Source organism: Natator depressus, chromosome 8 (genome assembly GCF_965152275.1).
Source record: "Natator depressus isolate rNatDep1 chromosome 8, rNatDep2.hap1, whole genome shotgun sequence".
Classification (NCBI taxonomy): domain Eukaryota; kingdom Metazoa; phylum Chordata; order Testudines; family Cheloniidae; genus Natator; species Natator depressus.
This window is the reverse complement of record NC_134241.1, coordinates 29,274,796-29,290,761: the sequence shown is the minus strand read 5'-3', so window position 1 is coordinate 29,290,761 and position 15,966 is coordinate 29,274,796. Positions and strand designations below refer to the sequence as shown.

The window sequence follows — 15,966 nt, the reverse complement described above, 5'->3', positions numbered from 1 at the left end:
TCCTTCTTCTACCATTCCTTCCCATTCCCCCTGGCCCCGCCCTCCCCCTCCCCACACACACACAGAGGATTGTGGAGTCTCTCTGCAGAGGTTTCAGCCTAATATCTGAAGTTTAACATCTTATAATGCACTTGGCCCTTGACAGGAGTATCTGCATAGCAGTGGATCCTCAGGTGCCACCTCCCTTGCCTTGCTTATGCCTCAATCCTTCCTGCCCCTGCACATGTCCCCACAGAGCTCATGTAGGGCATGTATTCCATGCTTTATGCCACATGGAATACATGCCCTACAGAGCCTACCTCTATCCATCCTTTTTACTGCCCATCCCCAGTGGAGCCGCACCCATTCCAAGGACCCTTGCAGCTAGGAGAGGAAGTTATATTTGCCCTTAAGAGTGTGAAAGCTGTGATCATAGCCACTCCAAGTGGGGTAATCCAGAATTCAGGGAGATACAGATCTACGTGCTGTAAAATACACATGCACATTGGGAGATAATTGGGGCTCCCCCTTTGTTTTGGTTTAAGTGATATGCTTATTATTTTCCAGCTGTGGAATAAAATCCAGCTGGGAGAAGTGAAATATGGTTTATGGACTAAAATACCTTCAGGCCAGACTAAAATTTAGTGTCTACAGGCTCAGAAAGAGTCAGCTCAACTTTCCAAAAAGATCTACTCCTGGCCTGAGACCTTGGATGCCAAATTTCAGCCTAGAGCACATTTTTATGGTCAAGTTATAAACCTCTGAAAATAGGGTTTATAATGGAAATGCTGACACAACCTTAACACAACAAACTTAACAACTGTAATAAAAAAAATAATAATAAAAAAGCCGATGCTTGCAGTTTTGGTAGCATCCCATATCATTTCATCCTAGGAGCGAGTTGCCACCTTATGGCAGGAAAGTGGCATTGCATCAGTATTTCAGCAGGAGATGTGATTTGGAAACATTCAGTTGTTACTACTCCCATAGAGTATCTGCTGTGAAAAAGCAAACAGGTGGTGGACTAAAAACTGATGATCACCTCCTTTAAATTTGCTTTTGCCTTTCAAAGTCATTTACATGACTTCATTTATGATTTGCATGCATGTTCTCTTTTGTCTGAAGGCCAAAGACCTCTCTGTCCCTAGTGGCTGCTATGAATGAAGCTCAAATCATAAGAAAGAAACTATAAGGATCCTCTTTTCCCATTCTTGCATGGACTGTACTACCTCTGCAATGTGTCTGGCCTTCACTGGCCGGGATCTCCCAGGCTGGCTTCCAAAATGACACTCCTGTAGTCACCTCTGTGCTCGGCATTCCTGCTGGGACTCAGACAGCTGAGTAGATGCTGTTAAAATAGAAACTAGAGTCCTTCTAAATGTTGAGTCAGTAACATGTCAAACACTTTAATAAGCTTAGCCAACGTAACTTAGTTATCTCATATATAAAAAGAAAGCTCGTACATGACCATGCAATGCCACTCTTTAGCAGACCTGGAAAAGAGAAATTATATGGTATTGTATTTGCTTTGATGGCCTAAGACGTGTAACCCCAGCAGTCACAGGAGCTCAAACAGTTCTGAAAGCTAATGTTTAGCTCTCTGTTTGACTGTTCTAAGAGTGTTATCTCTGCCATCCTTACATTGTGAACCATATACCCTGATCTAATCAGACATAGACCTGAGTGTGTGTTATCACGATGGATGCTAGGGATGTAGCCTACTGATGATGATCTTCATTGTGTTTCAGATGCGAGTGCCTACCTGGCTACAGTGGCAAACACTGTGAAACTGACGATGATGACTGTGTGAGCCACAAATGTCGCCATGGTGCTGTTTGCGTAGATGCAGTCAATGGCTACACCTGTGTCTGCCCCCAAGGGTTCAGGTAAGCAGAGAGTTGTGCTCATCCTTCAGACTGTGTGTACTCTCTGCATAATATCTGGTCTCTTCCTACAATTGCTCAAACAAGCCTCAAGATATGGTATTTATCCATCATTTACTGTGTGAACTGATGGCTCAGTGCTCTTAATCTTCCAGATGGGCTGGGGCCAGATACTCAAGTATTCTGTCCTTACTTTGAAAACAGAAAAGATCTCAGGGCTCAGCATCTTGACCAATATTCTATTAGTACGTGAGTGACCTGGGTTTCAGCGCTGGGCCAGCAGCAATGAGGAGAGCTTGGAGGGGTAGGAGAGGAGCTGTCCACTCAGCCCGTAGATGAGGCTGCTTTGTATCACTCTGCAGCAACCGCTGTGTCTGACAGAGGCACAGCAGTGCTGTCAGCTAAGAGGAATCGCATCAAGCCCAACTTGCCACCAAGATGTGGGGTATGTAAGTGGGGCAAAGTGGCAGAGAAGCTGAAAAAAGTGTACATGAGGATGAAATGTCACTCTGAGTTGGTGGCTCTCCACGCTGTGGCGTACTAAAGCAGATAAAGGGTTGAGCTTACACATCCAGTGAGAGAGCTAGATTTCTTATCGTCACTTCCTCTAACTGCTCTAGAACCACAGCCCTCCTACATTATCCAGCCTTTCTAGGAAAGGGGATGATAGAAATAAGCTTACTTAAATCTGCAAACACCTAAGCAGGCGGGAAGAGTAAACATACTTACTAGATGTTCTGTACTTTACCTCAATGAATGGGGGAAAACTGAAGACCTGCTTTTGAGGGTAATTCCTGTAGCCTTCATTTAAAACAAAAACAACCCTTTGGCTTTTCAGTATACAGACTCTTATGGTAGCTCAAGTCATTCTGTTCCATTTCCATTTTAGAGGTTCTGTAAACTGGCCATAAAATTCATATTGAGAAAAAGCTTGGCATATAAAATCTTAACCCAAGAGTGATTTCTTGTCTTTATCTCATCTTGCTTATGTCTGTGGAACTCCGTAGACTCCTGATTCTTGCTGATGACGGTGAGATCAGAATCAGGCCCATATACACTCTGTGCATGTCTAGCACTAGAGATATGGCTCTTCACATACCCTATAAAGACTTATTCCCTACCCAAAGAATTTGCAATGCAAGGAGTCAATTCTGTAGACACCTGGTAACCAGAACCACAGTTAATACTGTGAGCTGTCCCTTTGAAATCAGTGGAACAGTGCACATTGGTAATTACAGCACCAGGAAGTGGGTGTTTGTAGGATCAGTTCTACATTAAGTCAAGACAACAGAAAGTGATTATAAGGAAGGGAAGGAGGAGAGTGAAGTTGTCACTTGGATAATTAGTGTGCATGCTCTGAGGACAACTCCATGTATTTTTTTTATTATATCTGTGTGTGGTTTAATAGCCACACATAAAACACTTGTGCTTGCTGACACACACACACATGCACAGAGCAGGTGGGTGAAATACTTACAACGGAACAGAAAATGTGAGGGATTTCACTTGATCCTGTTGTAAAATTTTCCTGTGAAAATGGGATCATTCTCCCAGTGATGTGCCGAGTTTTACAGTTTTCCATGTTTTGTTACCAAATAAGCTGTTTGTGAAACTTCACGTGTTTGTAGAAATGAGTCTTCTGTTACACAAAGCTGTAATGAGACCTCATGAGATTCTGGCTCCAAGTCCTGCACCCGCCCCACTAGAGAACGTGTAAGTTCCATCAGAGAAACAACTGGGATGGTAGGTGGAGATCTAGCCTTTTCAGCTGAGATATGTATACCCACTCACCCACAGCATATCCAGCCCTCAAAATATAGGGTTCTGAATTTTCTGTGTCTGTTGGTAGACGAACTCTGCACAAGTCAGCCTGTGCATTTCAAGTCTCCAATTCTGACAGCTGCTGATATATCAGACTCCTGGAAATCTTGCTATCTGTCAAAGATGAGAGTGCTCCTCCGAACGGATTCACTAATCAGTGCCTGAGGTTAGATGCTGGCTTCCTTCCAACTGAATCTTTTCTGTATTTGAAACAAACAGAGAGAAAGAGAGAGAGAAGTACCTGAAAAGATCAGCCTGGACAAAACAAAAATTGCATGAGCATTTATAAACCCTATTCTGTGCATAGCAGTTTTTTTATTCTTCTATTTCATCCTTATTCTTTTTTTGCTCAACAAGTATTTTTATTGCAAATCAGTCAGCCTCCTATTGAACTGACATTGATATTTACAGCAAAGTAAGCATGCAGTTTCGCAGGACCAAATCTTACAAATATAAGAGAAACCCCTGAATTTCTTAAGCAAACCTTTTCCATCATGTTCCATTCCCTGCTTAAATCCTGTAGTGACCACATCAATACTTGGGCTAGAGAGGGTACGAGGTAGACATTTTCTTGGTAGAATTTTAATCACTAAATAGCCTTGCTATTTGTTAACATATTCAAGGATTTGGACTGCAGATTCATGCACCTCTACGCTTCCTGTTCAAATCCAACTCAAGGCAGCTATCAGATGGCAATAACTCTAGGAGTCCCCAGCTAGAGTGGTGATCTGTTCTGTGTTTTAAGGAATGTCTCTTAGTTGATGCTCAAGAGGGAGGTACTAACAAGCATTTGAGAGTGCGTCTTCAAGAAATCAAACTAAGGATCATATACTGAATAGAGTTGGTTGGAAATTCTATGATAGAACATTTTCCCATCTATAAGTAAATGAATCAAAAATTAAATGTTCCATGGAGATATTTCAGTTTTGACCCAATTGCAACGGAACGCAGGCAGAGTCTGATGGAAACCTCTCTGATTTCCTACAAACTCACCTGCCCAGCTCCTTGCCAGCCTGGGCTTTCAGGCTTCCAGCTGTTTGACAGTCCATGAGCCTGGGAAGCCTAGCTCCTAAGCACCCAGGCTCCTCTTTAGTTCACCTGGTGGTCTGTCACAAAATTGAGCTTCCAGGATCCCAGGTCCTCCACAGCTCACCAGGTGGACGGCCCCTGAGCTGTGGACCCCAGAGTGCCCAGGATCCATGGCTCTAGAACAGCCCACTATGCAGACTGCCCCCGAGCTAGGACTCCCTGCCCTTTTCTGGAGAATTTCAAAACTTTGGCTGTTGTTCCAAATCAGAATGAAACCGGATTTCCAAATATCAAAAGCCACCATGAAATGGCATTACTGTTTTCTGCACAGCTGTAATGATTAGCCCTGATATAGCACTTTTGAGCCATAGGATGAAGTGGGTAGGCAGCATTAGCCTCATTTTACAGAGGAGGAAATGACACAGAGAGCTTAAGGGAATTCCTCATGGTCACATTGCAAATGAATGGCAGAGCCAGGATTATAGAACAACCCAAATCTCCTGCTCCTCAGTCCATTGCCCTTGACTACACCACCACCCTCAAGTTTTAATTCTAAATTTCTACATGATTCCATGTAGTGAATAAATCACTGTGAGGAAGGTCTGTTTTAGAAATCAGCTTCTGATATTTTTCATATAGTTCTTATAAATTGCCTTGAAATGTAGATGCGAGCCTTACTGCCAACTAGTGTTAAATGAGTTTGGTTGTTTAGGTTCAGATCTTAGTGGTATCCACATCACCATATCACTGTCACAATGATCATTGTCTGACTTGCATCCCAGTAGTCTCAGAAGAGGCTTACAGGCTGAATGGGCGGTGGATTCTGAATTTGCCTTAGGCTTTTGGAGTTAGTCCACTCTTACTGTCCATCCAGAACAGCTTATGGTCTTTTTCAAAGTGAGCATTAAAATTCTGCTAACAAAAACTATCTGCTCATTATTCTTTTCATGCCTCTGGCCTTTTGTAGTTTCAAAGCACACAGCTCTGAACGGGAGTGTGACTTTTTTTGTTAAGATTGTAATTGCAAACATGTTGAGGGACAGAGTTCAGATCTGTGATGTGCAGGCATGTAAAATCACCTCCTGTGCATTTGCAAGATATGCAGTGATATATGCCATGGGCATCAAACTACTAATGGGATAGGATAACTTTGCAAATGTTTAAATACTGACAGAGGGAGAGAAGGTTTGAGGTGGCCTAGGAAAGATAACTAAGGAGGTATCAGATGAAACTGAGCACAGACATGTTTGGCTAAATATCAGAAAGCATTTCAGTGAGTGTACAGAATAATCTCCCAATAGTTGTGTCTATACTATTGTAATAAATGCATAGTTCCCTAACAGTTTTGTGCTTACGACTGTGCTGTACATCATGGTCACATGGACGGCACAGTAAGGGTGGGGTTAAAACCCATATTCCTCTGCTGAGGAAGCATATTTGAACAAGAGACAATCACCATTGGCTATAGCAGTCTAGGGCCACAGCTGTAGAGTTAAGCACCTCTGATTCCATCCAGTAGGGATTAGTAGTATGCATTCACACCAGTCATTTCATTATGGCGTGAGCTATTAATTGCTAATTTATAGTTGCTCTATATGCAGTACTTTAACATAGCTTATTACTTCATGTGATTTTCAAATACTTGATATGCTTTTCTTCCTGAAATGTTTTCTGTGTGTCTTCTGTCCAAAGTATGATTTGTTTACCCGGGACAAACTCTGTTTCTACAATTCATGAAACCCTATTAGGCAAAATCTGACTTGTCAAATGTTCCCTTTAGCAATCCATGGAACAGCCGTGTTGTTCTGATAAATGTTGCTTCAGAAAGGAAACATATATTAACTCTGCTGAGCTTTACATAAACCATCTTGGTATTTTTCTCCGTTGTGTGGCTCCCCCTTGTGATATTTCACTGCAGGAAATTCAGCGATTATTCAAATAAACCAGGATTATACAGCCCCGTAGACTCCTTCCCTGTGGACTCAGGCAGCTTGGACAAGCAGGGCCAGGCTTTGACTTCCGATCGTTGGGTATACAAAAAGCCCCTAACAAACACTTGTGTAGTGTAACTTTTTGATGCTAGTAGCTGAACAGCTATATCTCACTGAGACAGCCAGTAAGTGGGATGTGATTGCAGGGAGTAAATTACCAATTGATCCATGTGGAGACCTGGGCATTAGAACTCTTTAGAAATCTTTGAGCGAGACACTGTCTACAGGCAAAACAGCTTCCGTAGCACTTCCTCTTTGTTAGTGGAAGCTGGTATGGGCCAGGTGATTTTCCTAAATTCACATGAAAATATATAGGCTTAGTGTTCTTCTACCTGAATTATTTCTCTCAGACAAAACAGAACAGCTCACACTAGGCTAGACAAGGACTAAGTGCTGAGATACTAGTGCTACCATTCAGGGGCAGCAGGTTTGTAGAAATTTTGGTGGTGCCCAGAACACCCAGAGCCAGCCCCCGCCCCGAACTCCATTCCCCACCTGCTTAGGGCTCTGGGAGAGAGTTTAGGTGGGGGGAGGAGGTCTGGGGTGCAGGCTTTGGGCTGAGCCAGGGGATTGGGGTGCAGGCTCTGGGAGGGAGTTTGGGTGCAGAAGGGGTGAGAGGTTGGGCTCTGGGAGGGAGTTTGCTTGGGGGAGGGGGTTTGGGGTACAGGTTCTGGGATGGAGTTTGGGTGCTGGGTGCAGGCTCCAGGCTGAGGCAGGGGTTGAGGCTCTGGGAGGGAGTTTGGGGACAGGAGGGGGTGTATGGGAAAGGGGTAGGGGTGCAGGCTCTGGGAGGGGGTAGAGGGGTGCAGCGCTTACCTGGGCCTCCTAGGTAGGGCGGGCCGGGGGGCCTCCATGTGCTGCTACCCCCAGGCTCTGCCCCTGCAACTTCCTATTGGCCGCAGGGGCGGGACACAGACTCACCCTGCCCAGGGGCCGCAGGGAGGGGCCAGCAGCTACATGGAGCGAGCAGGCAGGAATCTGCTCAGCGCCGCTGTGCTGCTGGTGGTGAGTGCGGGCCCTAGGCCATTTTGGAGCGCCCGGGGCAGAAGGTGGAGCCAAGGGAGAGACATGGCCTCAGACATTGCTGGAGACAGGCCCCGGACTAGGAATATTCCTGGTGCCCAGGCACCAAGGGCCCATAGAATTTGCCGCCCATGCTACCATTAATGTGTTGTAGAGCCTAAGACAGTTAAAGAGTCCGTTTTAGCTGACACTAGGACAGTAGTGGTAGCGTCCCACTAAATTGGCCCTGGTTAGAGATTCACTTCCGACTGCCCTGATAGAGCATTCACCAGCCAATCACAAGAGTCCTGATTTGAGATGACAATCTGGCACGTCATGAAACCAGGCTACTGCCCTAAGTGGACACGTTCCATTGCTGTGTGCAGTGTTGATGTAGCCATGTCAGGCCCGGATAGTAGAGAGACAAGCTTGGTGAGGTAATATCGACCTTGTATTTAGCTGTGACACTCTCTAAGTACTTTTCCCAGAGCTGAGCAAGAGCTCTGTGTAGCTCAAAAGCTTGTCTCTCTCACTAACAGAAGTTGATCCAATAAAAGGTATTACCTCACCCACTTTGTCTCTGTAACTGGACATGTCCATTCTAGTATCTGGCTAGCAGGTGTAGAGGCTGGTGTTAGAATCTGCTTTGATTAGTCCTCCAGCTTTCCTTAGTGCCGGGCTGCAACTGACAAGTGTACTAATAAACAGTCAAGCCTCGGCATCCATGGGTATGAGCTACTGTAGCAGCTGGGTTAAATTGGCAAGCAAGCTGACATGTTAGTAGTGCGCCTTTGTGTATCTAGGTTAGCTTCTGACAGCACTCTTACTCTTTTTGTTCCCTTGCCTCCTTGGAGACTGGACCTCAAATAACTCCACTGTAGAATATGGTGTATTCCTGAGTAAAGTAATTGGGTGGGGGCTTGTGGGGAGTAACTAGAGCTCATGGAAAAATCTCCATTACCCAACTGAAGACAGGGTTCCTTGCCTCAGATGACACCCCTTCTCTGGATATAGCTAACTCACACCTGCCAGAGAGAACTTTTTAGCCTGATACTCATCAGTAATGTTTTAAAGTGCATATTTGCCTTTGGCATGCACCAGATTGAACCAAGTTTTGGGAAGGGAACAGTTTCCCTGGGGAGGACTCCCCACTTCAGAAAATTCTAGCTGGCCTCCCTCGTTTCCACTGATGAATTGAACATAATGCTATGCCAGCAACGTTGTCAGTATATTCCTCAGGAGCAAAATATAAATAAGTGGTGGTTTATGTTTGCCCAGTGGTGCTGCCTTCTAGACTACAGTTTTGAGGACACTTTTTTGTTTAAACGGGAAAACATATGAATAGGTTCGCCAGTCCCTCTGCAAAACTATGCTGTCTGGTTAGATAGACAGAGGACTCCAAGAGATATGTTCCCCTCAGCCTGTGCTAAATTCCGCCACAGTGACCCCCTGAAAGCACAATGCATCAGCTCCAAGCAATGGGAAAGGACTGGATTCCTAATTAACTATTGCTGTCCCCGGCATTGTTATCTAAGAGAAGAGAATTCGCTCTGAGGCCGTACTTCTGTGCACATGTGGAGTCTGGCTGTGTAATGTGGCTGCGTTTGTGTGGCAGATGCGGGAAGCGTTGGTAATATGATAAGAAAAGTGTTGAAATGCAGTTTATCCTGGAAAGCCTGGCGAGATGATGGTGGCTGACAAGGAAGAAAGAATGTTTAGCCACATTAGTATATTTGGATTTTGTGTCATGCTGGCCTTGGACCGGAGCAATCCCCAGGGGTGATACACATTGTAAAGTAGGCGGAGGCAGCCTGAGCACTTACGGCCAGGCCTGTTGATCAATATTTTGCCACCTCTTTCCCAACTCCCACCTCGGAGTACTATACAATAGATTCCTGTCTGCAGCGATGACACCGCCATGTACAGGGCCAGGCTGTGGATTTGGGGGAGAGTTAAGAAGAGGTTTATTGTGGTACAACTCAAACTTAACAGACTCCATTTGTATAAACGCATCTGTGTGTGGATGCGGGTGGGGAGATCATTAGGTCCCACTGGCTACCTGCTGAAGTAGGTAGAGCCCAGCTGCTTACTCCTTCCAGCCCTTAGCCATTGGCTTATTCTTTCAAGGTTATTTGCCCAAAGAAAAAGAAGGGAAACGAACTCTAAGAAAGAAAAAGGAAAGCGGAGGTTCCCTCTTGCATCTGTATTTCCCCCAAACCAGGGATACCCTCTTACTGGCTGTGAAAGCAGGAGTACTGCGGAAGCAGGTTCAAGTGAAGAATCCAAAATGTAATTAACATTTGTACTTTATTTACTCTTCTGTTTATAAAATATTGGGCCAAATTCTGCTCTCAAATATGGTGTAAATCCAGAGTAATATCAGCTTCGATAGACCTCAAAATTTGACCCATCCACATTTCCTCAGATACAAATACCTCTATTGTATGGTATCAAGATGGCCCAGTTGATTGCCTACTGAAAGATCACTAGATTTAAGTCCAACACCATTCTATCACTGCAGTGAAATATTAGAGCAGGGGTGGCCAGCCTGTGGCTCCGGAGCCACGTGCGGCTCTTCAGAAGTGAATATGCGGCTCCTGGTATAGGCACCAACTCCGGGGCTGGAGCTACAGGTGCCAACTTTCCAATGTGCCGGGGGGTGCTCACTGCTCAACCCCTGGCTCTGCCACAGGCCCTGCCCCCACTCCACCCCTTTCCACCCCCTCCCTTGAGCCTGCCATGCCCTCGCTCCTCCTCCTGCATGCCACAAAACAGCTGATCGGGAGGTGCGGGGAGGGAGGGGGAGGTGCTGATCGGCAGGGCTGCCGGTGGGCGGGAGGCACTGGGAGCAGGGTGGGGGAGCTGATGGGGGGCTGCTGACACATTACTGTGGCTCTCTGGCAATGTACATTGATAAATTCTGGCTCCTTCTCAGACTCAGGTTGGCCACCCCTGTATTAGAGTGTTTTGCACTCATGCCACCTGTTGGGTGAGATGTTAACTATTTCCTTTCTCTGGTAAATTACCCATGAGGAAATCAACAGTGAAGAGTAGAGGATGCCATAACCCAAGTTTCTTTACTAACTTCTATCTCAACAAAAGTAAGCTCGTGGCTAAGCTGGAGTTTCTACTGAATACATAACAGCTGTCCTATTTGCTAACAACCATTGCACTCCTAGCAGTACTGCTTGGTAAAGGGATTAAGACCCTAACTTCAGTTGTAGATGCTTTCTATATACACTTCTGGAGGTTTCATTTCTTTAGAGGAAGGGAATTTTTCTTTTGGTTGGTTGGTTTTGGTTTTTTTCAATAAGAACTCTTATCCAGTGGAATTTCCTTGCAAGATAGGTTGACTTTTAATTCTCCAGAATTGCACTGGGTATTCTAGCATTTTGTGTGTATGCACATGTCTTCCATAACTCTCTTATCAAAAAGGACATTGATACCATGGTTGGAACATGAAGCATCTCTGAGCACTGAGCATGTATAACAGCAAAGTTCTGTTTGCAATCTCTGTGCACTGAGCAAAGATTTTTCATCATTTCATTTGTTATTCACAAGTTCCAGTGGTTCCAAGTGATCACAGAACTTTATGCTGTATTCATTAGCACAAAGGTTTTGCTGGTTTTGGAAAGCTACTGTAATTAGGAACTTCAGGGCAGACAGCAAGTGCATTGATGCGCTTTTCTGCTTGAGCATCTCAGTGGAAGTAACAAACTGCTTAATGTGGCAGCCTAGCAGTGCCCATGGATGGTATGGGAATACTAGGTAGAAATGTTCAATATGCTTTTTACTGTTTAGTGTGTCAAGTGGAATTACATTGTAAGATCACTGCAATTTTTTACACTCTCCCTTCCCTCCCCTCGACCCCCACAATATTGTTTTTGCTATTTCAATGAAGTTTCATCCAGTGATGAGCTGTCAAAATCTTAACAACCGGTTCCCTCCTCACCCCACGAGGGGGTCATGGCCCACCCCCACCCCCCAGGAACTCCTGCCCCATCCAACCCCCCATGTTCCTTGATGCGCCACCCCCCGGACCCCTGCCCCATCCACCCCCCTCCCCTGTCCCCTGACTGCCCCCAGAACTTGGCAGGAGGGTCTCGTGGGCCACCGTAGTGGGTGCCCACCCCGCCCCTAAGGCCAGAGGGACCTGCCGGGGGGCGAGGTGGGGAGTCCCGGCGGTGCTTACCTGGGGCAGCTCCCAGGAAGCATTGGGCAGGTCCCTCTGGCTCCTAGCAGGGAGTGGCCACTCCCCCCCACCGATCACATCAAAAGTGACACCTTAGGCGCCGACTCCGTGGGTGCTCTGGGGCTGGAGCACCCACGGGGAAAATTTGGTGGGTGCAGAGCACCCGCCGGCAGCTCCCCGCTCCGCACCCGGCCCCAGCTCACCTCCGCTCCGCCTCCACCTCCTCCCCTGAGCGCGCTGTCCTGCTCTGCTTCTCTGCCCCCCCTGCCCCCCCGCTTCCCGCAAATCAGCTGTTCGTGCGGTAAGCTGGGGAGGGCTGAGAAGCAGGCGGCGGCCGAGGGTGGCGGAGATGAGATGGGGCGGGGAGCGGTTCCCCCGCGCGCTCTCCTCCCCCCCATTACCTGCTGCTGCACGGGCAGCCCCCCCCGCCCCAGCTCACCTCCGCTCCGCCGCCTCCTCCCTGGGCCTGAGCGCGAAGACGCTGCCTGTTTCTCAGCCCCCCAGCTTCCCGCGTGAACAGCTGATTCGCGGGAAGCCGGGGCTGGGGGGCGGAGAAGCAGAGCAGGGTGGAGTGGAGGCAGAGCGGAGGTGAGCTGGGGCCGGGCGCGGCGGGGCGGGGAGCTGCCGGTGGGTGCTCTGCACCCATCAAATTTCCCCTGTGGGTGCTCCAGCCCTGGAGCACTCATGGAGTCGGCGCCGAAGGCACCACTTTTGGCTGGTTGTTAAATTTAGAAGCCCTTTTAGAACTGGTTCTCCCTCACGGGACAACCGGTTCTAAAAGGGCTTCTAAATTTAACAACCGGTTCTAGCGAACCAGCTCTAGCTCACCACTGGTTTCATCATCCCAGCTTGTTGGAGAAAGCAAATAGTTTGGAACAAATTCCAGATATAATGAAGTCGGGGAAACAACACAGGAAATTGAACCATAGCTATGGTTGTACATGTGGGCCCACGCCTCAAAGGCCAGATCAGATCCAAAGTTCAGGTGTTTGTGTGCATGATTTTGGCTCACAGATTTGGCCTATTAGACAGATAAAAGTCAGACACAAAGTATGGACCTGGATCAGAATATCCCTCTCCCCACCTAAGCTTTCATGAGTGCTCAGATATGACATTTCTGCTTTCACCTACCTCTAACTATTGCAGACCTTACTGTCCTCAGAACTTTTTCAGTCCTTTAACATAACCAGAAGCTCACCTAAGAGAGATCTAAAGTTCCTGTGGCTGCTAGAAGCAGCATCATTAGGAAACTGCCCAACAAATAACATGGTGTCCGCGCCTTAACCTTTATAAGTTTCAGAAATTGGTCACATCGCTAGAGATAGCACACTTCTTTTTTTTACACTTCATACATAGAGAGTATGTCTACACTGCAGTCTGGGGTGTGATTGCAGCATGGGTAGGCATACCCATGCTAGCTTCACCCACACTAGTGCAGCTACAAATAGCACTGTAGACACAGCAGTGTAAACATTGGGCTAGCAACATGAGTACGTACCGAGGGTCCTCAGCTTGCTTGTACCACCAGTGCATGCTGAAGCCCGCACTACAGCCTCTGCCACTATTTTTAGCTATACTAGCATGGATCTGTCTATCCATGTCTACCTCAGATTGTAGACCTAGTGTAAGGCAAACAGGTAGACCTTTTAAAACATTTAAAAGCAGGGCTTTGGCCTCAGGGCTGCTGTTGTGAAAACAGAGATAGGCTTAAGCTGCAAAGTGTGAATCTGAAATGTTTCAAAGGGCGGAGGTGTGTGTAGGGGAAGGTGAGTATCAGATCCGGAGTTTTGGCTCAGTCCCTTGCCTAATGATACCATATTTGCATGTATGTAATTTGAAGTGGCCTCCTCCAAATATCCATAAGCAGCTGGGAGTCATAATGCCATGTGGTTTATTAGACTTGGGGAGTCACAAAACAATGCGGTGTTTGAATCTCAGATCCTGGAAATGCTGCCAGAGTGCTGAAGGGTTGTGATAATTACAGGTGCTTTTTTTTCCTTTAAGTGGACTCTTCTGTGAAAATCCCCCTCCAATGGTTCTGCTACAGACCAGCCCTTGTGACCACTATGAATGCCAGAATGGGGCTCAGTGCATTGTAGTGCACCATGAACCAGTCTGCCGCTGCCTGGCTGGCTTCGCTGGCCAAAAGTGCGAGAAACTCATCACCGTCAACTTTGTTGGGAAGGATTCCTATGTTGAGCTGCCGTCGGCCAAAATCCGTCCTCAGGCAAACATCTCACTCCAGGTATGTCGCACAGAAGAGGTAACATCTCATCTGTCAGCCCAGTGTCCTTCCAAGAGATAACTTTTCAGTGCTTTTAATCCCGGAGGAAGTGCATTTATTGACCCACAGAATGACAGACAGCTGGGCAGGTTGGGCAGGTGACAGTGGCTGCTCTGCAACTGTGCTGTCACATTATGCAGCAACTGAGATAGTCCCGTCCCTGGTTTGATACCCCCCCAACCACACACCAACCTCTCTGCCCTGTTTCTGTCTGAGACTTGCATAACAAGGTGGTATTGGCAGTTTAAACAGAGACGGTATCTGCAAATTTCCCTGTCTCGCTGCTGATGTACAGGTTAGCCTTTCATCCTTCATCAGTGAATAGTAGGGCACAGCATTGTAAAAAGATGCTTCTTGAAATGTTTTTTTCCAGAAATTAGACTGCTCTGGCATTACTGTGCATGTTCACTTAGACAAAAGTGGGTAGATTTTGGTTAAATGTCTACTTAGATCACTTCAGTTTGCTTTGTGTTATGTGTTTTAGAAGATGATGGAAAATAAACATTATGGTTACCATGCCTCTCCTGCAGTATTTGTATTTTCTGGATCACAGATGCTTTGGATTGGAGCCACTAAATCCAATATTAGATCCATGTCTTTTGGAAGTCGTTAGACATATTTTAAAATTGTTTTTGTATGTCCAATGTCATTTGAATCGTAATTATTTTTCCATTGGCCGAGGGTAACAGAGGGAAAAATCTGCCCCTTTTAACAGTTTGTAATGAAGAGAAAAGAGAAACATAAAATTAATCTGTGACCTAATATATCTCTTCCATATACTACTGCTTATGCACCTGAACTGCTACTATCCCAGCCTCGCCCCATGAAAGAGGCATGGCATTTCAAGTGATGAATGAGGATATGTGAAAGAGGGAGATTATCGTATTAGTCTTCCTTCATTTTGCTTTATTTTCTCAGTTTAGAAAGGAAATGGCTTCTGGTGTTGCAAATAATGTTCCAGAACTACTTGTGAGAACGTAAATTCAACATAGTCAAAACACCAGTGGGAAAGACTTTGAAGACAGGACTAGATTTCAGGATTAAGAATTGATTTTTTCAAAGACTTATTTAGATGGTTTCTACCACGTTTGTTCTGTAGACTGAAAAAATATTGTAAATTTCTACGTCTGCCACAAAAAAAAATCTACAAATAATATTCATGGGGTGTTGCCAAAAACCACAAAAGGGCCTGATCCCAAAGCAACTGAAGTCGATGGGACTCTTTCCACTAACTTTAACAAGTTTTGTATTGGGCCCAACATTACCACCACCTGTTAGGTTAATGTCTTCTATCATAGGTGAATTATTTCAAACTAAAGGAATCATAAGATCAGAATCATGAGATCATAAGATCAGAATTTTGCCTCTATATCAAAGGCCTCACTCCTGAAGATTCAACCAGTTGAAAATATAAATAATTTTTAATGTTGCATGACTTGCTTATCATTTCTTTGTAAGCTGCTTTTTTAAAAATAATGAATCTTTATTATGATGTAGATAATGCAGAGGCCAACAAGTCTGTATACTTAGTTTATATGAGAGAGCAATTCACTTCATGAAGACAGATTACTTTCTCCTTTTTATTTTTTCCAAATTCTCTCATTTCAGATCTTAGGAAAGTCTCTCAAAGACTCTAGAAAGTCTGATATTCTCAAGGGCTCAACTGTACCATTGGCTAAGTTCAGAGCTTGAAACCCGTGACATTTTCCCCTTAAGTAAAATGTACAAGGAGTAAATGTCTCCCAGCAAAACTCAGAGGCCAGGCCTGCTTACTACATAGAACAC

At 45.7% G+C, this 15,966-nt stretch overlaps 1 protein-coding gene across 1 annotated transcript in view; it reads left to right on the top strand.

Annotated features, from left to right (window-relative positions):
- The window catches only part of SLIT3 (slit guidance ligand 3), a 790,143-nt gene that overhangs the window by 745,085 nt on the left and 29,092 nt on the right, over positions 1–15,966 (top strand). The window contains exons 30-31 of the mRNA XM_074960679.1: positions 1,728–1,865; positions 13,902–14,142. Coding sequence (XP_074816780.1) covers positions 1,728–1,865; positions 13,902–14,142 — 379 coding nt within the window. The remainder of the gene's footprint in view (positions 1–1,727; positions 1,866–13,901; positions 14,143–15,966) is intronic.